Here is a 24,402-nt window from a genome sequence, read left to right on the forward strand (position 1 = left end):
CCACGGGGAGTTCTGTAGTGCCCATGCTTGTATGTCACTAGTACCGTACACACCGGGGGGAGTTCAGGTGCACCAAGGCGAGCTTGTCCTTGAAGAGCATTCCTGTGAATCATCGACTGTGGAGCCATAACTGGGCAACAGGAAGGACAGGTGGGGGCCTGGTTCCTTCATTTAGCCAGCCACAGGTATTTGCTAATTCCATCTTTATCTCCCTGCAGTCCGGCGAATCAAGAACTGACTCATATTCACCACCAAAAGACTTGACATGAATCCGCTTCCCTTTATCTAAGCTGGTCAGAGAATGACACACTTTAATAATAAGTGGACATGCCTGGCTGTGTGTGAGAGTCACGGCACATGACAGATTAATACATAAAACTTTGTGGAAAATGAAAAATGACACCATCATTCACTGCTTCTATGGGGTGTGGATGAAATGATTTATCAGACAGTTAATAATGTGTTTTTACAAAGCTTGTCATGGCAAAATAGAGCACATCACTTTACACGTTTTTTGTTTTATTATTATTTTTTCTCATTGTAGCACGCGCGCGCATGTACTGTATGTATGTATGTGTGTGTGTGTGTGTGTGAGTAAAGTACAAAAAACAACGTTTTCCCCCCCCAAGCACAGCAGCTCACCAGCATCTTTTCACACAGAATACAATTCATAGTTATTCAAATACTTATTAACATCGTCATCAATATGATCATCATCATCGGTAGTATTATAAACACCAAAAAAGTAAAAGCAGGTAACCTTGCAGAGAAAAACAAACAGTGCAGGGACAAAAAGGAGACGGGGAGGGAGGGGGCTCATGTGGGGGGGTGGGGTCACAATAGGAACATTTTCTAACCAGTACATGCTATCAACAAGCGACAAAGAGGGCGGGGCCTATAGAAACAGAAGATATTGCTGTCATCGAACAGTCTCTAGCTGTTTCTGGACTGGAGCGAATGTGGCTGGAAAGCTCCGGCCTGGCCTCTGCACTGGATATATTTACACTGTGGGAGGAATAGGATGGGGTGGGGGGGACACACACAGCAGAGAAACACTGAAGCGATGCGGAGGGAGACTAGACAGATCACTTTCAACAGTGGGACTGGAGCGAGGGGTCCGAAAAGGACTGGGTCGTGAATGAGTCAACATGCGACTCAGTAGCATGGAACCCTCAGGCTGTGTCCGAATAGTCCCTCCTATAATAATAATAATATAATAATAATAATGCATTGGATTTTATATAGTGCTCTTTCATAGATACTCAAAGCGCTTTACATTGATGTGCATTATTCTTTCACTCCACACGCGGTGGTGGTAACTGCTGACAGAAGCGAGGCTGCCATAGTGCACCATCGGTCCCTCCGACTACTTCCAACACTTACTCACTCACCAGATTCATACGAGGCAATGTGGGTGAAGTGCATTGCCCAAGCACACAACGACAATGACTTGGATAGAGTGGGATTCAATCCCCCAACCCTTCGGTTATTGGACATCCCACGCTACCACTTAGCCATGGTCGCTCCTATCTACTTTCATATCCACTTTTCATCCAGGTGTTAGGAGACTTCCTAAAGGAGTTAGGGAAAAGAAATCACGTTGTTTTGACAATCAGATGCACTTCCGCTATCTCACGTAATAGATCGATGGCTGCAAAGGTTAGTGAAGTCTGTCTTAGTGAAAAGAACTACAAATGGAATACTAAAAGCACATTCATAAAACTTTCCCCTGTGCCTCTAACCGCTGATATAATCTCTAATATTGCAAGAAAAGGAAAAGAGGCTACCAGACTACGAGGAACAAAAGTGAAACTAATTAAGAATGTCACATTGAGAATAGTTGCTCACACTCACCTTCCACTCAGAAATCAACATTAATCCAAAATAAGTATGATTTTATGAAATAGTTACATTTATGCAAGACATACGCCGACATAACGTTGTAGGCATAGAAATGTACAACCGCACAAAGCATTCCTAGGTGAATTAAATATGTTGAATAAAACATAATGTGGCTAAAAATGTCTCTTTTTTTGGTCATCAATAAGTTTCTGTGAACACTTAGATTAGCATGTCCCTTTAAATGTTGTCGCCGCAAGGAATTGTGGGGCAGCATTATCTGGTCTCCTTTGATAAAGGATGCATCAGTGTTTCCTCAGCTAAAGGAGGTTATAAAGGACGCATTGAGCCTCCTTTCCTCAGCTTATAGAGAATTGGAACGTTCTGGGGGTTAAGGAAAAGTGGATAAGAAAGGTTATAGGAGGAACTATTCGGATGCATGCAGCCTTAATCTATATAAGGGGGATTGAGGGTGGGGGGTAGATTCGACTCGACTGTCACCTCCCAGATCTTTTTTTTTTCTTAAAACATTTTTGACATCATTCATAGCAGCTGCACTGCTATTCAGTTAAACTTAAAAAAGCAATCAGTGTGTTTGTAAATGTGTGATTAAAAAGGCGACACCGAACATGGCCACCTGTTGGACGATATTCACAGATCACATGAAACCATTAGCACATCATATCTCGTTCATTAATACCCACCATTTGCACAATGATTCTATGTATACTTTCCATAAGGCAAACATTGTACGTCCGGGAAAAGTCTATGTCGTAAATAACACGAATTATCCACTTTTTTTTTTTTTTTTTAAATGATCTGTTTTCACATTTTTCACTAACACAGTTCTTATGAGTAAAAAATTGTTTAAACACCAGTTCGGTAAAAACAATGGGGGAAAAAACAAAGAAAGTCCAACAACCTGAAAGAAAAATGACAGTGAATCGACCTTAATATTGAACTGAAGGTGCTGGAGTTCCGGTCACTGAAGGGGTGTTCGATGCAAGGATTCAATGGCTCCTGAAATAATGCATATTCTTTTTGTTCACAGTGATGGTTCATAATTAAATTTCCATTTTCCTTCAGCAGTGGTGGTGGTGGGGGTGGGGGGGGGTAGGGGTAGGGAGGGAGGAGAGAGGTGAAGGAGGCTTTAGGGGCTTTTAAGGATGACTCCAGGAGATGTTGGACCATTACAGCATCAGCAGAAGAAAGGCAGAGAGTGAAACCACAAGGCTGAGGCTTAATCCTGCATGTGAACCAGTCCCTTGTCCCTGTAGCGCTCCTGGCCCTGTGGGAAAACACAACCAAGGCAAAAGAAAAAACACATAAAGCAACAAAATCTCAGAAGATAAAGAAAGTAAAAACACAGCTTCATTGTTTCCGACACAGAGAACCAAATGATCTTTACACTAGGAGACATGTTTAGATCTGTGTTGGAAATGTCATACTAACGTACTACTCATACTAAGTCTAATGTCAAAATGAGTATGTAGTATGTTCACATTAGATAGTATGGAAAGATTGAGTACGTAACAAATACCCAGATGTATACTATATTGGGACATTTTTTAAGTATGCACGGTGGGCACAATAGTCATACTCAACCGCCCCATGATGCATTGCGGGCGGAATGTAAAATCATCCTGGGACCAGCTTTAGATTAAAAATCAAACATCCACATTTCAAAACAAAAGCATCTCTTCTTGTCTTCCACTAGTTTTTAACACCAAACAAGAATACATAGTCATCAACATCCCCCGCCAGATTGATCATCATTATAACTCGCAACCTTTTCCTAAATGTCCTAAATCTAAGAACTTAGATGTATACATAGCAAAATATTATCAAATCAGATTATAAAACTATCTTAAACGATTTCTAAGAAAAGCTGTCCCCTTTGAAGATGCCTTGAACAGAGTACAAAAAATGGAAAAAGAGCAAAAACTCCGGAAAAAATAATTGCGCGCTTCTCATTTTCAAACTCCATCAAGGTTTTGATACCTTGATGCCACACACCGAATTCCGTTATCGTATCTTAAACGGTTTTTGAGAAAAGCTGTCCCTTTTGTAGATACCTCGAACAAAGTAAAAAAAAAAGAAAAAGGAAAATGGGCAATAACTCCAGAAAACATTATTGTGCACTTCTCATTTTCAAGCTCCATCAAGGTATTGATACCCTGAAGCCACACACCAAATTTGATTGTCCTAACTTAAATGGTTTCTGAGAAAAGCTTTCCCCTTTAACGCGGACGGACGGAGCTCAAACCTATATCCTCCTTCACACTTTGTGGCGGGGGATAGTTCTGTCAGTAGCACAATGGCGGGTGTCCAAAAATCTGCTAAATGTGTGAATTAAATGTGTTTTCGTGAGTTTTATGGATCAAATGAGCACATGTTGATATTCTGCTTGGTCACTTTCTCACCTAAAATGTTTTTATAACTTTCAAAGGTGGAGAATCCACAGAGATATTTAGCCTTAGTGTGCTTCAGGTTTTTGTTGTTGTAGGTTTGAAATGCATCTTGGGAAACTTGGAGGTATACTTCAGTGAGAATGCTCATTATCCTAATCCTCCCAACCATACTTCTACTATATAGTCGACGGTATGTACTCATTTTATTTTATTTATTTTTTATTTATTTATTCAGTTCATTTCCGACATGGTTGCAATCACAGAAATTCATTTTGACATTCAGAGCAGAATCACATCATTGTTTTTTTTTTTTTTTTTTTTTTGTTTTTTTGTTTTTTTGTCCTTTTGCATGCCGGAAAGGGCGACGGAAAAAAGCATTATGCTTATCCAGATCCGTCCCCTGATTTGAACCCAAATAATTTTACATCAAACCTCGTTTTTTCTCTTGTCAAACATTCTCATCTTCTACATAATTTCATCATTAACGTTTTTTTTTTTTGTATGAGTTTGTAGTGCATAGTGCGGACCTTACACTCAATAAACGGATAAATAAAAAAAACAAGTATAAAACTCTTACATACTCAGATCATTGGCATTATTGTTTTTACATTTCACCACACAGTAGTATTGAAATATTAGTTGCCAAATTCATTGTGACATCAATTCACTTTAAAAAAAGGTTTTTTTTAAATTACCTTTACACCCAAATTTTAATTCTTCCTTTATTTTGGCATTCATAATTTTTCTTTACGGATTCTATATTTTTTTAATAATATTTGAATGATTGTGCTTTCATGTTTTGAGTATCTGTAAGTCCTTACAGTTTCACATCAACCTGCCATGACAAAAATTAGCCATTGGCTACAATCGCACATTCTTACTAAATGTTCATTATTATTTAATGGGTTTGTAATTAACTAACTAAATTAATAAATATCGAGTTTCCAAACATGTAATAGTTTAGTTGAAACAAAAACAGTATTTCAAGAAAATCTTTCAAACACAAGTTATACCTTATGCTGCCACCCATTGACATGAAGGAGCATTTTTTTACTTTGTCGTTTAAGCAATTAATAATTCCAGGTCCAGTCCTGTGCACAGGGTTAGTATAAAATACCTGTACAATCATTCCTTGTACGCATTAGGTGTAGTTGCCTTTGTTTCCAAATTATATACGCACTTGATCGTATTAAAAAAAAAAAAAAAAAAAAAAAGTTTGTACAACTTCAGTGATTAAAACAGATGTTCATTGAATAAGCATTTCATTTTTACGTACTGCTTTGAATTTAAACTTTAACCTTATAGTTGAGAAAGAGAATCTCTAACTTTTGATTTTAATAAGCGTTTCTTGAACAATTTCAAAGAAGATCAGCAGAAAACATTTTTGCATGATAAATAAATAAACAAATCAATAATTTCACACATTTTGAAGGGCAAACAGTGGCAGATGAAACACTGGGGACATTAATTACATTACAGATGGCTCAGATCAATGTAATAGTGCCAGAAAGCAAACGATAAATCTTAAACTTGAACCAGAGCCTAAACGGTGTCATTTAGTCCTTTTCTGATGACTTTATGAGAATTTGTTTTTTCTAAGCTGAGAAGTGCATTTTAAAGCAAACGTACGCTTGGATTTCTTTGAAATAGTATGAAAACACTTTGCGTTATTAATTTGTATTCAATTTCATACAGAGAAGAATGACTACAAACATATACACTTCAAATTTACATAAAATTCATCTCAGTTAAATGCTTTTACTCCATTTTACTCTTAGGTGTAGGAATGGCCAATTAAAATAATTACAGTAAATGTTGCTTTCATTAATATTATTGTATTTTTGCCTACATATGTTAGTGCTTGAGGGAGAACTTAGCTTAGATGCCAACCAAAGTTTCTCTTTATCAGAAACTCCAGCGTTTCGTTTGATTTGGCAGCGTTACAATTTCACCGTTCATGCAACATTGAACCTACTTGTGGTTTGTGGTAGAGAACAGCAGCTTCGCTAAGACACATCCAGCAAAAGACAATTTTCTTTTTTTTTTTAAATGCACATGATTAACTCACAACCTAGAACAGTAAAGCTGTATACACCCAAAACTGCAACCTATACAAGTGCAAGCTGTAAACAACAGAGCGCGTGTGACAGCATGCAGTGAAAAGTTTCCTGAGCTCTTAAAATGTATGGAGAAAAAAAGCCAAAAAAAACAACAGGGTTAGTTTTTGACAGTGACTGATAAAGCTACTGAGGTATAGTTTGTGACAGCAGTGATGGAAAACAAGCCTCAGATTCTCAACTCTGCAGCGTGAACACATTTTTCTTTGGTGTTTTCCAATTGACGAAGGCGATGTTTTAGGTGATGCACGTCTTCAGGTCTCAGGATCACCGTACTATTGAGCTCTATGTGGGAAACACTGTTATTTTCCTCTAGTTATCTTCCTGGCTTGAGCATAGAATAGTGTGGATTTATCAAAAGAACATCTTTTGTTTGGCCAGTGGTTCTTAAACTTCTGTTGTACAGCCTTAATAAATTAAACATTTTAGCCCCCCCATCACAACTAAATTTCAACAAAATGGGAATGTTTTATAATTTATCACATATTTTAGAATAGTAGGGGGGACGATATTCTCATGAGAACTTTCCCAAACCATGGGCATGAATGTGTGTGCATGTATCTGTGTGTATGCGTGACCTACTACTCGCACCTGCAAAAGTAGAACTGATATTTCCCACGCTGTGGAGGACAAGGTATTCCCGCAAGGATAATGGTAGTTCATGCAAACTACGAGAGGAGGAAATATATAAAAGCTTGTATGGCAGCCCTTTATCCAAATCATTCCTCATTGTGCTCTGTGTGCATTGAAATCTGCATGCTCTGTCTCTTAAAAATGTTCTCTCGGAAAAGGTTTACTGTCAATGAGGGTTTGGAACAGCTCTTTCACAGTAAAAGTGACATAGAGAAGGACTGTGTTGAGGAGAACCCTGATTTTGGGCATTTTCATCTAATGAGAATGATAGTGTTGACCCTCCAGCAGACACAATCCTTTCCAAAAATGGAAAGACCAACATCAATCAATATGGTCCACTCTGTGAGAGTCATGAATGTGCAGATACAAAATACAGTAAGCAAAACTTTCAACTGTGAGCCAAATAGCAAAATCATAATAATTTTGCCATCAAAAGCCTTGTCTCAGTTTTGATGTTTTTTTTAAAAGGAAACTAATGTTCAGATGTTATATTGAAAAAAAAAAAAAAAATGCTTCTTTAGAAGAAGCCTGTTTTCTCAGCTTTTCGCTCTAATACTGGCTATTTGTGTAAAACTTGCTCTATTCAACTGCTGATTACGGAAGAACGAAACAAGCTACAAACAAAACAAAAAAAATCTGAGGAAAGTAGAGAATTTATTCTTTCAGAATCCGGTGTCAGATGTCATCGTACAAAATAATCTGTTGGTCTTTAAAAATCAGTCAAAATGCTCTAAAACGGCTGGCACTGAGAGGGTAGAAATTCTGAAAATGGCTGGCACTGAATGAGTTAAGGGGTTTTTTAGGTATTCAACAAATAAACAAAGTGCATGATACAAAAACTTGGTCAATAATTTCCAATTGCATATCCTTGGGGTCAGATTGACCAGGGACTACAGAGGGAACCTAGCTGGTTAGCTATACTCTGGTGTAGAACATCTCTGTCTTCTATGATGTTAAAGTCTGTATGCATTGTCCCTTCAAATAAAGACTAAACTAAACTGACGTTTTAGTAATATTTGAGGATAATAGGAGGGCTAATAATGAAGGTAAAGTTTGTTTAAAACCAATTAATGCACTTTAGCTTTTTCTATCACCCTCACTATCTACATAGTTATCATCTCTCTTACAAACATGACCTCTCATCTCCCTCACTTCCTGTGAAAACCTCCGCGTCCTCAGCTTTTTTATATAAACGGTTTTAGTTTGGATTAGAACAAGTACAAGTTGATAAAAAAACTCCATAATCACACGTCCATTTTTCCTCTTTTTCTCTCTTGTGTTGTCAAAGAGATTTAAAAAAATTCAACCTGGTGGCCAAAAATCTAACATTGTTCAGTGAGAGCTGGTGAAGGCAGCCAATTGTTTGAGTAATGCTCTCCTCGGCGGACGCCAATTACAATAATGTGCCAATTTTGATGTAATAGATGGTTGTTAATGATTAAATGTTTCATGTGGTTCTGTTAAAATGGTTAAAAAAATAGGTTAAAAAAGCAGAACACAAAGTCAAGAGAGGAAATGACACGCAAAGAAAAAAAATAGTAAGTAAGCCATTATGGATCTATTTCCTGTGCCCAGTCCACAACTAAAAAAGGGTTTGTTGTGTTCTAATGATGGCAGCGGAAGATTAGAGGCAAAATAGGAAGCAGAAGGACAGATGATAGAGAGATAGGTTGACAGACGTAGCAGTGGTGGAGGAAAAAGTGAGAGGGAAGATGTATGAGTCTGATGGCGGAGTGAGTCATTGAAGGGAGACTGAGCGAGATAATGGCTGAAGGAATGATAGAAGAAAAGGGATAGATGAAGGACTCACTTAGGATGGTAATGCTAAATTCACTGAAGAAGAAGAGAAGGGGGAGGAGGAGGTGGATGACAGAAAATGGGTGGGTAGGGAATCGCTCATTGGGGGACGCCTAATGTGAATCTGGCTCTTGGAGAAATGACAACTGGTTGGGTAACGGGACAGAGCAGAGTCTGTGTATGGACCAAATATGGAGGGTGAGAGATAACAAAACCAAGAGGAGAGAAGATACAGAAATAATAGCAGGCAAAGCGTTAATGGGGCGAGGAATGACAAAAATGGGGAGAGGGCAGAGAAACGCAGGGTGTCACGCAGAGTTACAAGCCATTGAGCCAGGCAGGAGAAGCTCTTCATATTGTTCTTTCTATTCCTACGCTTGCCTGTTGATTGATAGTAACACAAAATGAAAAAAAAAAGAGTATATTTGTTTGCATCTTTGACTTTGCACACTTGCTTTTTTTTTCATTTCAGTTTGTGCCCCAGAAAGAGAGTCAGACAGCTACGGCTGGTTCAGAACGCTGCAGCTTAGGTCTTAACCAGCGGTGGACTGGGGCAACAATTCCAGCCCACTACATTATCAGCAACACCACGTAGAAGCCCTTATTAAGTCAGTGATTCTCAAAATGTGGCTCTTTATGTCTTAATTTTAACTATTATTCCCCCAGAAAAACCGTAAAAGGGAAAAACTTTTTAACCCCTTTTTACCCATTTTGCAACTTCCTTTGTCCAATTTTTGCCCCTTTTCAAAAAGTTTGGACACATTTTTCAGCTACTTTAGCTACCCCTTTTGCCAATAAATCAACTTTTTTGTTCATTTTTGCAAGTTCTTTTTAACACTTTTATCAATTTTTTATTCTTTATTCAATTTATTTAGTCACTTTTTATCCAAATAAGCTAACTTTTGCCCAGTAAATACCACTTGTTTAATTTTTTCCTACATTTTGCCTCTTTTTGTTTAACATTTCTGCCATTTTTCACTATTGTTTGCCACATTTTGCCCATTTAAGCTACCCTTAGCCATTACATATCACGTGGTTCCTCTTTTTTTGCCCATACAAAAACGTAGCAGACTGGACCAGTCCACCCCTGGTCTGAACCAGAACAAAGAGGTCGACACAGGTCAGATAGTGGAGCCCAGAGTTCACAGCAAAAATGGCGACGCTGCGTTCAGGGCCAGAGTGGGACTCATTTTCATCCCTGAAGCTTCATACCTCAGACCGGCCCACTTTAGATCAAAACATATTATAAAAATCATGTTCTAACCTTAAAATGTTGAGTCTACAATAGCATGCTGTTCTGTAAAGCCTTATATTTCAGTGGATTGTTCTAAAAAAATTCAATTCAGTACAGGTAAGGGTTGCTTCAAAATGAAGAATTATTTCAAGATCTCCAACATTAGTCTTTACCACACATCCTTTTCAAAATTGCAAATCTCATAGAAGATAATGTACATTTTGCAAACAAATATTTTAGAAAATTAATACAGCTCTTTATTAATACATTGCAAAGAAAAAACATCTGTTTTTCATAATTCATTAAATGTATTTTATATCAGCATCACTTATAAGAGAACTAGAATGGATGAACATGAGATCTTTAGAACATGACCACTACACTAACTTCAGCTATAATTAATCACCTGCTTCATTTATTAAAAACAAGATGGCAAATCATATCAAATGCATAGATAAACGCATTCATTATTCAATATTAATTATTCAGACAAATCGGGTTTTAATTCAGATTTTTTTTTTTTTTTTTAAAGCATAATTAAGTAGGGCTGTAGGGGTGCAAATGGGAGGGGGTGTGGCTGCACCTCATGCATCTATAGTTCCTATGTCTATACCAGGGGTGTCCAAACACCCTCCACCAGGATTTCAATGTGTCCCTGCGCCAACACTTCTGATATCCTGAAGCAGCTTTGCTAACGAGTCTCCCAGCTGTGTTGAAGCAGGGACACATTGAAAACCTGTTGGACCACCAGCCCTCCAGGACCGCGTTTTGGACACCTCTGAAACTGACCGAGTGCATGGATGGAATGCGTCTGCAAAAAAAGGAAAGAGCTGCCAGTGGAGGAGCAGTGACTTCTGTATCGTGATCAACCAAGTGTTATGATCGAGGATTGTGCGTAAACACCGGTGTCACGGTGAGCATATATGCGCATGCCCACTACTGGAAAATTATTTTTTGCTAAAACAAAACCCAATAATTCAGTTTTGTTTATTTTTGTTTTCAAAGTGAACATACACGTGTTTTATTAGTTTATTGGATTTGGTTAGGGTTAGACTTAAGGTTGTATGAGCATATATGCTCATAATCGATCTCAGTACGAGGTAAACTCAGTTCGTGATACCGGCCCTCGCAGCCCAATCATCAGACCGGCCCACCGGGAATTGTCCCGGTCCTCCACTCCGGGCTAGGCTGCGTTTAGTTGTTATGCTGCAAAGAAGTGGAACACACTGCCAGCAGAGCTGAAGTCAGCATCACGTGAACATTTTTAAATCAAAGTTAAAGGTACTCTTTTTCACTACTGCGTATGACTGAGAGAGATTTTAATCATGTTATTGTTGATTTAATGTGTTTACTGCTGATTTGAAATGTTTTACTGCTGAGGTTTTTATTGATTTTTAAACTGTTTTCTAAAAAAAAGCACATTGAATTGTCTTGTGTATGAAATGCGCTTGCCTTGCCGTGTGTGTGTGTGTGTGTGTATGTGCGTTAACTTACGAAACAGCAGCATACTGGCGTTGGAAGCCCCCAGACGATTTGAGGCGAAGCAAGTGTAGTTGCCAAAATGTTTTTCCGTAACGTTGGTGAACAGCAGCAGGGAGCGCGTTTTCTCGTTTTTGATCCTCAGGGTGTTGTCACTTTCTACCGGCCTGGATGTTCATGGTGGGGTTGTAAAAAAAAAAAAAAAAAACAAGAAAAGAAAAGGTCATGTGCCAAAAATAACAACACCTCAACATTATACTTCCAACTAAAACTCCACAAGATGTTTTATGCCAAATCTCTGGAGGAAATCATGCAACAAAGCTCTCCTTTCACACATCAGTTTGGTTTCACCTTGTAATAATAGTACCGTATTTTCTCCCAGTCCATAAATAACTGAATCCTCCCACTGGGGCCTGGTTTACACTATTAACCACAAAAGCTTTGTCGTCTGTCTGTCTTTTTTTTTTGTTTTTTTTTTTCCTTTTTCCAAATCACCAAAATGTTTTGATCTTTTAAAAATGTTCAGTTTGAGTGTAGGTAATCTACCAACAAGCTTGTACTTGGCAAGGGCAAGGGTTGAATATAAGGAAGACTGCCAAGATCACACTCAGAATCAACATCTTCATATTATTTTGCTAAAAAAAAATTATCTTATAGTTGTTAATTAAAGCTGCAAGATACAATCATTTTTTATTCAATAAAGTCACAGTGTAATAATAGATTAATGAATCAAAAGATGCTAAAAAAAGATTAACAAAAAAAAAGAAAAGTTCAAATTACCGTTCCAAAGTTTGTTTTGATCTCCATCATTAACCCTCGGGTTGTTGATATTGTTGGAAAAATTTCATGTATTGCATTATGGGATATGGAGTCCTGTAGACCAGTGATTCTCAAACGTTTTTGGTTCAAGTATCCCCTTTGTCCTTCTACAACATTTTGCTAAGAATTCTAAAAAACAACAACTATAGAGCATTATGATAGAGTGAATGATAACACATATTTTAAAGAATCCCATTGTAATTAAGTGGAATAAAACAGTATTTAGTGGCTCCTGAATAGATTTATGTCTATAGTTTTTTATTATTTCTGGTCATCTCTCACCTGGTGTATTTTCAGTTCATGTTTTAATCAAGATCATTTTCATTATCATTATCATTTTTGTTTTAAACCCCCATATTTTTAATGCGTTTCTTTGTTAATTACCCCCTGTCTATCCATCGCATACCCCCATTTGAGAATCACAGCATAGAAGTGTTTTTACTTCATTCTTTCTGTGATTTCTTGTGTTTCTTTGCCGGACAGGGAGGACAGTGATTTGCTTGACACCATTTTTGTTCTATATGTTCAGTGTTTTTACGTCATTCTTCCCGTAACCTCTGCTGAAGTCACTTCCCAACACATTTTCTGTTTTTCTGACAAAACAATGGTGGATGTTTCATTTTTTTGGGGGGCTTATACGGAAAAATCTGAATCTGTCAGAAATGGAATGTCTCACAGAGTGACAGAGTGAGGTGATATCACGAGGAATGCTGGGAACCAAATAGAACAAAAATGGAGGCAAGCGAATCATAGTTCTCCTTACCTGGCAAAGAAATACAAGAAATCACAGGAAGAATGAAGTACCTTAACACCACTTCTATGCATCTGTCTACGGCAGTGGTTCTCAAACTTTTCAGCCTGCGACCCCCAAAGTAAAGGTGCCAGGGACCGGGGACCCCCACTGTACCCGAAGGTACAAGTACGTACAATTAGTTTAAACTGGCAAATAATGGGCATGACAGATGGTGAATGTTGGTAAACTGGCAAAAAAAAAGCATGAAATATGGTGAATAAAAGGTTAAAAGTGACAATAATGGATAAACATTAGGTGGGAAAAGTGATAGAAAGGGTTTATAAGTGCCCAAATGGAGTAATGTAGCAAAATGTTTGTGTAGGTGCAGAAAAATGGTAAAAACAAGCAAAAATGGGCTCAAAAAATATTCTTAGTTTCTTGAAGGTATCTGGCGACCCCCTCTCAATGTCTCGCGACCCCATGTGGGGTCCTGACCCCAAGGTTGAGAACCCCTGGTCTACAGGACTCTGCAATGCGTTAAACTTTAACATTGTATGGTGATTATTTACCATTCCAGCGAGTCAATGAGTTGATGAGTCAAACTGTTAAATTATGTTAAAACAAAAGCCGACAAAGTCTTAAACTCTACATACTGTAAGTAGTTTTTTTTTTTTTACTAATAAGAATCCCTTTACTTTCTTAAATGCTCCATCACAGCCAATATTCCCTCAAACAACATTAATACCAGTGACGGTTAGCTACATCTCTGGCTACAGTTACCCTCACACAGTCTGGTTGCAGAGCCAACCCACACCATCCTCTCATTCATCATCATTTTTACATTCACATGTGCACAGTGTCTATTTCCCAAAGCCATGTAGTTGGTCCCATGCTGTGAGCTAAGAGATTTAGCTTATAATCATGTTTCCAGGAGCCAACACGTCATGGGATTAAAGATCAACATAGAAAATTGGCATTTTTTTTATAAATACGTTTTTACAAAAATGTGCTTTTTGTGGCTTTAATATACATTGCTTTATTTTGCTTAAAAAATAAAATATACAGGCCAGCAGGGAGTCGATAGTTGTACCAAAGTCTTGTTTTATAGGAAATTCAAAGATTAGACGTTGGTTTTGTGTGAATTCATCAGCTATTGGTGGGTCTTACCTGTGCTCATCTCTGAACCACTCAAAGACGGCTGGTGGCACAGCCAATGCTTCACAACGCAAGATGGCCGTTTTCCCAATATGTGCTGGCATGTTCTTCATGTCTGTTATCATTGGAGGGACTGGAACAATAAAGAGCAAGAGAGTTGATGGAGTAAATTTAAAATGTGGTTTGCCCACAAGGTTAAAAAACATCCCTAGAGAACACAATTAAGACGTACACATGATGACACATTCACATACATTATTCATTAAACACTTCACAAGGTAATTGTAGGTGAGTTATCACCAGCGGGGCCACGTGGGGGGTTAACTTACAGTTGACGGTGACTTTGACCTTGCGCTGGTCAGGTGGAGCCACACCGTTGTTGGTGATACATTCGTAGTCCTCCGCCTGCTGCCTCTTAATCTCTGTGATGTCCAGGAACTCACCTTCACTCACCAATCCGTCTAAAAACATCAAGCAAAGCAAAAAAATAAACATTAAAAAAATGACTTATTTACTTAATAAGAACCGATATACTTCCTGATTGAAGATATTAGCTAAACATTATCTTTTTCAACACAAACATGGATATTTTAAAGCTGCTGGAGATGATAACTTTTTTTTTTTTATCAGATAAATTCATAGTTTAGGCCTGATAGATCAAAATATCATTTATCATTTGCTCAAAGAAAAAGGTGTGAAAGGTCTACTGACACTAAGGAATGTGGAGTCCTGTAGATTATAAGTGTCAAACTCATGACCCAGGGGCCAAATCTGGCCCTCTGGAGCATCCAATTCGGCCCACTGGAGGAAGCAAAAATTACAGAAAAAACATGAATCATTGTGTAAATGTAACTCAACACTCCTGGTGCTTATATTGCATGATTGCAGTCATTTTTACTGTTAAAAAACTCTTAATTCTTACAAATTTGTCACATCTTCCCCCAATTATTACATAATATTTCCTTTAATTAAATAGAAATTGGTCACAGAATCTAGCAAATTTAAAGTGAAGATCCTGATGTGACTGATATCATCACTTATTGCAAGAATATTGTTCTTACATATTTAGTATTTTATGTATGCGTAGAAGTGCAAACAAGAGCACAATAATGTTGAAGTTAAATGATTAAGTCAATGATCATTTGCTCAAAGAAAAAGATGTAAGAGGTTGAAATTGGGGCGGAAAAGCTTTAAACACTTGAAGTCATTATATTGTCAGAAAAGTTTCAAACATTGCATTGTGGGATGTGGAGTCCCAAAGATGCATAGAAGCGTTTTTACTTCATTCTTAAGGCTCAAACATACTCGGGCGGACCACGCGCACAACGTACTCTGCGCGGACAGTCCGCTCTCCTCAGAGTTTACGTACCCGGGCGCACTGCCGCATAGTAGTTTCCATTGAAATCCTACATGTCCCATGATTCTTAGAGCATATCTGTAGTCCTTGTTCTCCTGGGACGTGTTTTAAAGGTGTTGCTAATGCCGTAGCTGATCTGCCAGCCTCTCCTCTAAGCTCGTCTCCATCTCTCCTGCTCTGTTTCACCAGGAGGGTGAAATACGGGTCGGTCATACAATGCCGAGCAGTGTTTTGTGTGACACCAACTACGCTGAGAAGTGAAATCTGAGCTTTGCATTTAATTGGCCTGGCGGACTGCGCTTCGCGGGTGTCCGCCCTAGTATGTTTGAGCCTTTACTGTGTTTTATTGTGTTTGCACCCAATAACACCAGCAAATGGACTTCACAATATATTTCTGGTTTTTTCACAAACTAAAAGTTGTGGTAAAACAATGGCGGATGTTTATTTTGGTGTTTAGATCCGAATGCGATCAAAATTGAATGTCTTACAGACTGAGACGATATCATTGGGAATCCCAGGAAAAAACCACCAGAACAAAAATGGTGTCAAGCCAATCACTGTCCTTGTCTGCTGAAAAAAGACGAGAAATCATAGTAAAAGAAAAAAGAAACTATTTATGCATCTGCCTAAGAGACTCCACATTCAACAATACAAAGCATGACACTTTTCCAAAGAGTGTTTGCGGTGGAGATGAAAACAAACATTAGAGCAGCAATTTCACGCTTTTACCTTGTTTTTCTGAGCAAATGATCTTCGATTTATTAATATTAAGTCTACACTGTCTTTCTGATTAGAAAATATAAAAATTGGCCACCAGCGGCTCCTGCTTTTGATTATGGTGTCTAACTGTGACACAACAGGATCAGCTGTGTACTAACTTCTAAAACTCACTTATGATTTACATTAATCTTTCTTTAAAAAAAAAAAAAAAAAAGCCTGTGAAACATTCGCTATAGTTGTTGAGCTCTACAGGTTGTAAATGATGAATCTGATGAACATGGTTTGACAGTGTGATACCCTTTACACGGCGGGAGTCAGCTGCATCACCGCATTATGCAAAGAGATAGATGTTTGGTTTTTCTACTTCCAGGCGCTCACCGAACCGAGTTACTCAGTTTCACACTTTTCCTGTTTTCCTTTGGTGATAAACATGACGCAGTGGAACAGAAGGGGGAGAGATTCACATGGCCATGTTTGTAGCTCAACGAGAAAGTCAGAGAATGTGAGCGTCAGACTCAGAAGAAGAAGTAGAAGAAGAAGAGTAGGACTTTACGTCTTCTCCTGTTGGAAGTTTTAAACCATTAGGCTGTTTTCTTCTTCTTCTCCTTCTTCTCCTTCTTCTCCTTCTCCTCTCCCCCATTAAAGAAGTCAGACTGTGGAACATGACAAAATATATTGACTAATCTCAGCTCTAACAAGGAAATCCAGCTCCTATACTGCTGCTTACTTTCTTTCGCTAAAGCTTCCACAGAAGCAAAACACCAAACCGCTGTCAGTCAGCAGACATTTACTTTACTCACAAAAACAGCTCCTGAGCAACACAAGCAAAAAAAAAAGACACTAAACGCCACGATTCTTTCTGTCAGAGATTAGTGCCACGGTCCTAATTGAAGATTATACTGGAGGATTATTAGCGTAGCGACTGAGCTGCAGACGATTATTTGCAGTCGCTGCGTTTGAAGCCGAGCGTTGAGCGACTATTGTGGTGAAGCCTGTTCGGGACATCCAGGCGTGCGTGGGGTTGATACTGTCGGTTTAGGTGGGTGCAATGCTAGCTCTATTAGTCCAATAAAGATAGCACTGTTGATGTCTCCGTCAGAGAACCGTTGGAGCAGGGGTGTCAAACACATTTTAGTTCAGGGGCCAAATATGGACCAGTTTGATCTGTGGGCCGCAGATTATGTGTGGGGGAAAAAAGAACAATTTTAACATTGTGCCCTAGTTTTCATATCACTTCAAAAAATCTTGATTTTTTTTCCCCTGCAATTTAGAATAACTTTGTAGAATTATTTGTAAGAATTTGCAAGATTTGTGGAACATTTTAGTGTTCTTTCCACAATTTGCAATTAAAAATGCAAACCCCTTAAATTATTGTGGAGTTTTACTATAAATTGGTGAATATGAGATATCTACAATTGGATTATTTGGTAATTTACACAATAATTGATGTTTTCTCTGTATTTTTAACTTTCTCCTGCAGGGGCCGAATTGTATGCTCTAAAGCAGTGTTTGGGGTACGCAATGACACTACAGGGGGTACTTGAGAGAAATTAGAAAAACATAACAAATATGGGATTTCATAATGTTTATTTTTAGTTAGAAATAATCATCATAATTTTGATGATGAAACTGAGCTTTTGATTAGAACATGAACAGTAAATGGTCCCACGTCAGACAGGAAATCACTATAGGAATAAATACTAATACTTTTTCATTCCATTTATTTACAATGGGATTCTTTAAAATGTGTGTTATCACTTGTTCATTCCATTATCATGCTCTATAGGTGTTTCACAGAAAAAAGGGGGTACATGGATTCAGAAATCAGGGGTATTTGGGCCAAAACAATTTGAGAACCACCGCTCTAAAGGGCCAGATTTGGCCCCGGGGCCTTGAGTTTGACACGTGCATTAGAGAAAGGGAGGAGGGAGAGATAGAAGCACAACCAACGATAGAGCAAATATACACAAAGATGTTTGAGCCACAAGAAATAAAAAAAGGACAAAGGAAGTAAAAAAAAAAAAGAGAGCAATCGAGCACTGGAGTGCACATTATGGACGCAAAAGGTAATTTGCCAGAGATATTGCGAAGAGGCAGAAAGAGCTACAAAGATATCAGAGTGGAGGGGAAAGAGACAACTGCAACATAAAGAGGAAATAGTGAACGGTGTCAAGTACGCTGTTTGATGTGGTTGAGTTTTTTTGTGGACTATTCATGAACCACATCAATGTCAGATGACTTTTATACTCTGTTTCACCTTCCGAGATCTCTGGAACCTGCACGGCAAACCTTTCACCACTTTGGATGGAGATGACATCCGAACAAAGGCAATGGCCACAATGCTCTGTAAAATACAGCCCAATCAACCACTTATGGCTTTTGAAGGACTGACTCCTGACCACCAGAGATGATTGCTCCAAGTAGCAAAGGGTGTGGGGGGTGATGGAATAGAGAAGATCAGCTGGTGAGGCCATGCTTATGTTTCCCTGGCAGCACTCTGAGCAGGAATAGATCATCAGGGTACTTGTTTTCTTGTCTCCTTTTATCCATTTCTATTTCAAAACAGCAGAGAGGTCCAGTGTCGGGTTAAAACTGAGAGAGATGGAGTGGCTGAGGGAAGGTTAAACCTGTTATCTGACACTGTGACTGACAGAAACATGTTTTAGTTGAAAAAAATTAAAAAATAAACCAGAAATTTTAACTTTTTTGTGCCATTTATTGCTCAGCAAACAAAAAATGTGGCAATGGACGTGTTTATGGCCTGAGAAACAAACGTGTTCCAGTAACACTTTACTTAAAGTTTCATACATAAGGCTGACATTACGCCATCATTAGCATGAATAAGGTGTAATTAAGCTGTATTTAAGTATTGTTTGCTAAAATATGAAACCTTTGGAGCTATGTTGGCATTTTTGGGTTAGGTGGTGGGATCTAGTGGGGTTAGGATTAGGGGATAGGTTTAGGTAGGGATAGAGAGGCTATAGGAACCCCTTCCTCCTCCCTAAATCAGAAGATTTAAAATAGTCGAATCAAAATAAAAGAAAACATTAAAACCAGGAAGTAAAAGAACAAAGTAAAAAAAAAAAAAAAAAAAACCTCCAATAAAACAGGTCTCAGTAAAAAAGGAAAGGTTCTGCAGCTTCCTGTTAGTATAAAAACCAGATTATTGCCCCAACCAATTAAAACATTTCAGAAAAATAAATAATTAAGATATGGATATAAAAGATAAAGTGCCTATATCGGGATGTGTAGGAGGGGGATGGGGAAGAGTAGGGTTCGGGGGTATCTGGGGTTAGGGTTAGGGTGAGGGAAAATGGGTTTGGGTTTAGGAAGAATGGGTAAGGTGTAGGAACCTGGGTAATTAAAGGTGGAAATAAACTGCTTGTATCCTAAATATTGTAAAACCAACTTAAAAAAACAAATTGTGATATATACATACAGTATATACATAGAGTTCCTGTCATTAACATGAATAAGGTGTCATGAAGGCTGTCATTAGGTGTCGTTTGCAAAATTGTGACACCTTTGGAGCTAAGTTGGCATCTTTTGGGTTAAGTGGAGGAATCTAGTAGGGTTAGGTTTCTGAGTTAGGGTAACTAAGGGTTACGGGTTAGGTTCGGGGGTTAGGGTTAATGAACAACACCTAATAACATCTTTCATGGTACTTTATTCATGCTCATGACCGGTGTCATGTCATAATAGTGACAACGTAATGTCAGCTTTATGCATAAAACTTCAAGTAAAATGTTAACCATCTTCCTTGTTCGCACTTTTTGCAGAAAATTGTAAAAAAAAAAAAAAAAAAAAAGAGAAGAAGGAAATATTAGCCTTGCTTGGGTCACCACCTGCTAGACATTATGGTTTCTTATAATTAAACACTACCAACCTTTAACTTAATAAAATTCCAAATGGGAGAACATTGTCCTTGACCTTTAGTTTGGCCACTTGGGAATCAATGATTTCAAACAAAACCCCAGTTAACAGTATGTATAAGCAGAGTGAGGATACACCACAATACTTCAGGAGGAGTCCGCTAATAATCCAGTAATCCAGCTTTTAGGATATTAGTTGTTTAGTTGTAAGTCAGAAATATATCCGCAAAGCCAACGCCAAAAGAAAAAGCCTTAGTGGATAACATGTCGTCCCCGCAGACACAGCAGTGCATTTGTAAATAATCCTGCATGTTCAAGAAATGCCCCTGTGAGAATGTGTGTCAATCAGCAGCTAAAATATGTCCTCAGCAAAGTTTCATAAACCAGTCTTATGTGTTTTAGATGTGGAAGAACTTACTGGGAGGAAACCCAAGTTTTTCTATGCAGAAGTGTGTTACAGTTTTTTGCTAAATAAAAGCGATATTTCTAATTGTGCTTTGAACGTGTTTCCATTGATGGTTGTTTTGGAGGCTCGTAACTCTTGGGACACTTCATTTGAGGAAGATGAACGCTCAGAACCTCCTTATAACACTCCGTATTTTTTTATTGTTAGCTGTCTAATGTGGCAGTAATAATTTTAAAGTATAATGCTAAGAAATGTCTCAAACAAAGAGGCTTTATAGTAATTTTGTGTTTTTCTGTTTGTTGTTGTCTTGCTTGTTATGAGTAATTTTTTGCATTTCTGTACTCCTTTTGTGTGTTTTTCCTGTAAAATGTATGTCTTTTGTAGTCATATTTATGTTGTGATTTTGTGTTATTTTTGGAGTATTTTTTGTGTATTTCTGTTGTCGTTTTGCTTGTTTGTTCGTACTGTAGGTTTGCGTAGTGATTTTTTTTTTTTGTGTTTTTCTTGTCTTTTTGTGTACTTTAGTTGTCATTTTCTATAATTGTATTTTGAGTCCTTTTGTGTATTTTTGTTGTTGTTTTCTGTTAATTTGAGTCATTTTGTGTATTAGTGTTTTGTTGTGGTTTTTGGAGTATTTTCCTGCAATGTTGTATTTTTTTTAATGCATTCTTGCTTTATTTTTCTGTCATTTTGTACGTTTTACTTCGGGTGCTGCATAAAATTAGACCATGGGCCTTAAAACTCTTTGTAAAACAGTTCAGTTTTGAAAACAATATTTCTATGAGTGACAACTGACACACCTGCTTCTATTTACCTGCCTTACCTACAGTATATACTCAATGTAAATACTAGTTGACGTGCATCGTTCTTCAAACACTTCCCCTGCTGTTGCTATGTTTAAAATAGTCAAGCTTGAGGGTTGATGGTTGGAAAATGCTCAGTTACTTTAGCTTGAACTGCAACTACTTTCTAGTCGGGATCAATAGACTATAGCCTTTAAAATCCATGTCTGTCAAATTCTTTAAAAACATGTCCTTTTTGGTTTTCCTTGGCATATACTGTATATGCTGATATCTTGTTTAAGATTAATATTGAGACCCTTTCAAATAAATACAGACTTTGACAGAAGCATTTATAGATTCATAAGCTCAGTAGTTCCTGGAAATGTGCCTGGTAAAATGACGCCGGCACCTGTTAATGCAAGCTGGCTGTGTATGTGGGCGTCGTGGATGTTTTTCTCACATTCTGAGCTTCTTTCTGTGCTGGTGCATTAAGCTCAGAGAAACAAAAAAAGCACAGTGTATGTGTGGATGGGTCAACTGATGCATACCAGGGAGGTGTGCAAATGGGCGTTTAGCTTTTATCACAGCTTTGGTGGATATTCCTGTAAATAACAGTGCAGTGTGCTATCACTGTCTGTGTGTAAGGACTGTGATAACTGCAGGTGGGAGGAAGAAAAAGAGCATTTTCTCCATGTTTCTCTCACCTCAGAGGGATTGTGTGTCCTCCAGGGGCGTAGCACCACATTTTGGGCCCTGGGTACAAACAATCTTGTTGGGCACCTACTGTTAGTTATGTTCATTTTTCCTTTTTTGCCTGGAAACTAAACTCATATTCTTGCAATACTATATAAGCGTTCTTTTTTCTTCACAATTACGAATGAATCCATCTGTTCTACTATATTTTATTGTTTCATATTAGTGGTTTATTGAATATATATAATAACCAAATTTTGCCAGATCGCTTTTTGCCTTGTTCACATTGACTTTGTTAGCATCTGAACCGAAAATGGCTTCAACTGCTGCAAATTTAGGGGTGGCACACTTTGTCACAATGTTGAGGTTTTTTTTCCTTTTTTCAGGAAACATTGTTAAAGTTTCTGATATTTGTGAAAGTTACGCATTCTTTGGCTGAGCAATACAAATTGTGAACAATTTTGCCATCCTTTACAAACGTTATATTGGCTCAGTTTTTGGTACAAATGTTCAAAATATCAATAGGAACAAAGCAAAATGCGATCTGGCAAAATTTGTCAAACTTTTTTTGTACCATCATATTGTGAACCAGCCTAGGGTATAACTAATATATATATATATATATATATATATATATATATATATATATATATATATATATATATATATATGTAACCACCTATTTAAGACCTATTTAAGACTTCTTGGCAGCAAAATTCAATCTTCAAAATCATTTTCTAAAATCATTTTATTTCCAATTAAGTTTTGACTTGCAAACGGAATGTTCCAGGATTTAAATGCGCAAGAGTGCACATAGTTAATTTCAATTGAAATAATATATTGCCTAAAAGCTCACTTCTGAAGAATTGAGTAAGCCGTTGCTTTCCCTCATTTCACCTTCTCTCCCTCTACTTTTTTTCTTTGCATTTTTGGCAACTAGTTTTTCTTTCTTGAGGAAAGACATGGTTTCCTGCTGCTGTCTATCTCCTGCTCCTTGTCACATCCACAGTTCAGAATACCTGCCACAGCGCAGCAGCAGAAGCACATGTGGCTCAAACGCCCACACTGAAATTATTAAAGAGATGAAAAACAAATTAGATGATAGATAATATTTTTTTGTGTGTATTTTACAGCTGATTTAAGACATGGGTCAAAACTGACCCATTATCATAAGAGATGCTAACAGAAAGCGAGAAGGATACATTTTAGAAAGTGTCTATTTGTACGATTGCCGTACGGACAACCCCCGGTGCTATTGGTACGATCACTGAAGTACATCAACGTAGCGTCTTAGGGTTAGGTTTAGGGTAAGGTTTAGTCGTAGTCATGTGACCTAAACTGACCAATGACTGACCTATCACGTGACCTAAACTGGCCAAATAGGGGCGTTGCGTACGGATAGAATGTTGGTACAGTATATTGATACGGCAACCGTACGGATAGCCACTGCCTACATTTTATGAGCTTTCAGGGGGATAAATAATAATTGGAATTTGAATTGTAATTAGAAAAAATGCCTGCAATGCACCACCTACTGGCAGGTTAACATTTTCCATCCACTCCAATCCTCACTACCCCTCAATGCAGCTTCTCTATGCAGTCTCTGAGTAATGGGGACAGATGGCCAGCAGCCTCTTCCTGTTTCTTTAGGCTCGGCATCCCCCCATCACCCCCCCGCCCCCCCTCCTATACCCTACTCCTCCTTCGTTTCTTCTCTGCCCCGGTCTCCAGCAAACTTGATGGCTTGGATGCAGAGACTCCCCTGGAATAGCAATGCAGGCCCTATCTCTTCGGCTGCGAGCTGATCGGTTACGGGCGGGTGCGCGAGCAGAGGGGGGGGGTTAGTGCGAGATGGTGGGGCGGCTATAGAGGCAGGATTACTGCTGACAGAGGAGATATATGCTGTAGGCTTTCTGGTGAGAACAAATGTGCAGAGTTTGTGATGTTGGGTTATGTGTGTTTGCTGCAGGTGTAAAAATGCACTCCTGTGTGTGCGTGTGTGTGTGTGTGTGTGAGTGGGTGGGTGGTATATGTGAATGTGATAACTACAGGGCTGGTTGTAGCTGTTTAATATACTGATGCTGCTATGCGTAGGTTCACTAACATAATAGAGCAGGAGGGACACGGTGCTAAAAAGATGAGACCAAATGGTGACACAGCAAAAAACCTCATGGCTGTCATTGTACAATAATACAATTATTGGCTTTAAGTGTATAATTACAGGTTGCTGAGTTGTTCATTATCACCTTTTAATTATAGTTATTTTGCTGTTGAATTGAGCGGTGTTGTTGCTGCTACTAGTCAACAGGGACTGGCCTTTCATTGTCCCCCCCTGCAATCTGTATGCCCCCCTTA

At 38.3% G+C, this 24,402-nt stretch overlaps 1 protein-coding gene across 1 annotated transcript in view; it reads right to left on the reverse strand.

Annotated features, from left to right (window-relative positions):
• Window positions 1–622: 622 nt before the first annotated feature.
• The window catches only part of iglon5 (IgLON family member 5), a 173,382-nt gene continuing 149,602 nt past the window's right edge, over window positions 623–24,402 (reverse strand). Inside the window, exons 5-8 of the mRNA XM_028469875.1 lie at window positions 14,547–14,678; window positions 14,230–14,350; window positions 11,526–11,677; window positions 623–3,127 (exon numbers count right to left, since the gene is read on the reverse strand). Coding sequence (XP_028325676.1) covers window positions 3,030–3,127; window positions 11,526–11,677; window positions 14,230–14,350; window positions 14,547–14,678 — 503 coding nt within the window. The 3' untranslated portion in view covers window positions 623–3,029. The remainder of the gene's footprint in view (window positions 3,128–11,525; window positions 11,678–14,229; window positions 14,351–14,546; window positions 14,679–24,402) is intronic.

This window comes from Gouania willdenowi, chromosome 16 (assembly GCF_900634775.1).
Source record: "Gouania willdenowi chromosome 16, fGouWil2.1, whole genome shotgun sequence".
Classification (NCBI taxonomy): domain Eukaryota; kingdom Metazoa; phylum Chordata; class Actinopteri; order Blenniiformes; family Gobiesocidae; genus Gouania; species Gouania willdenowi.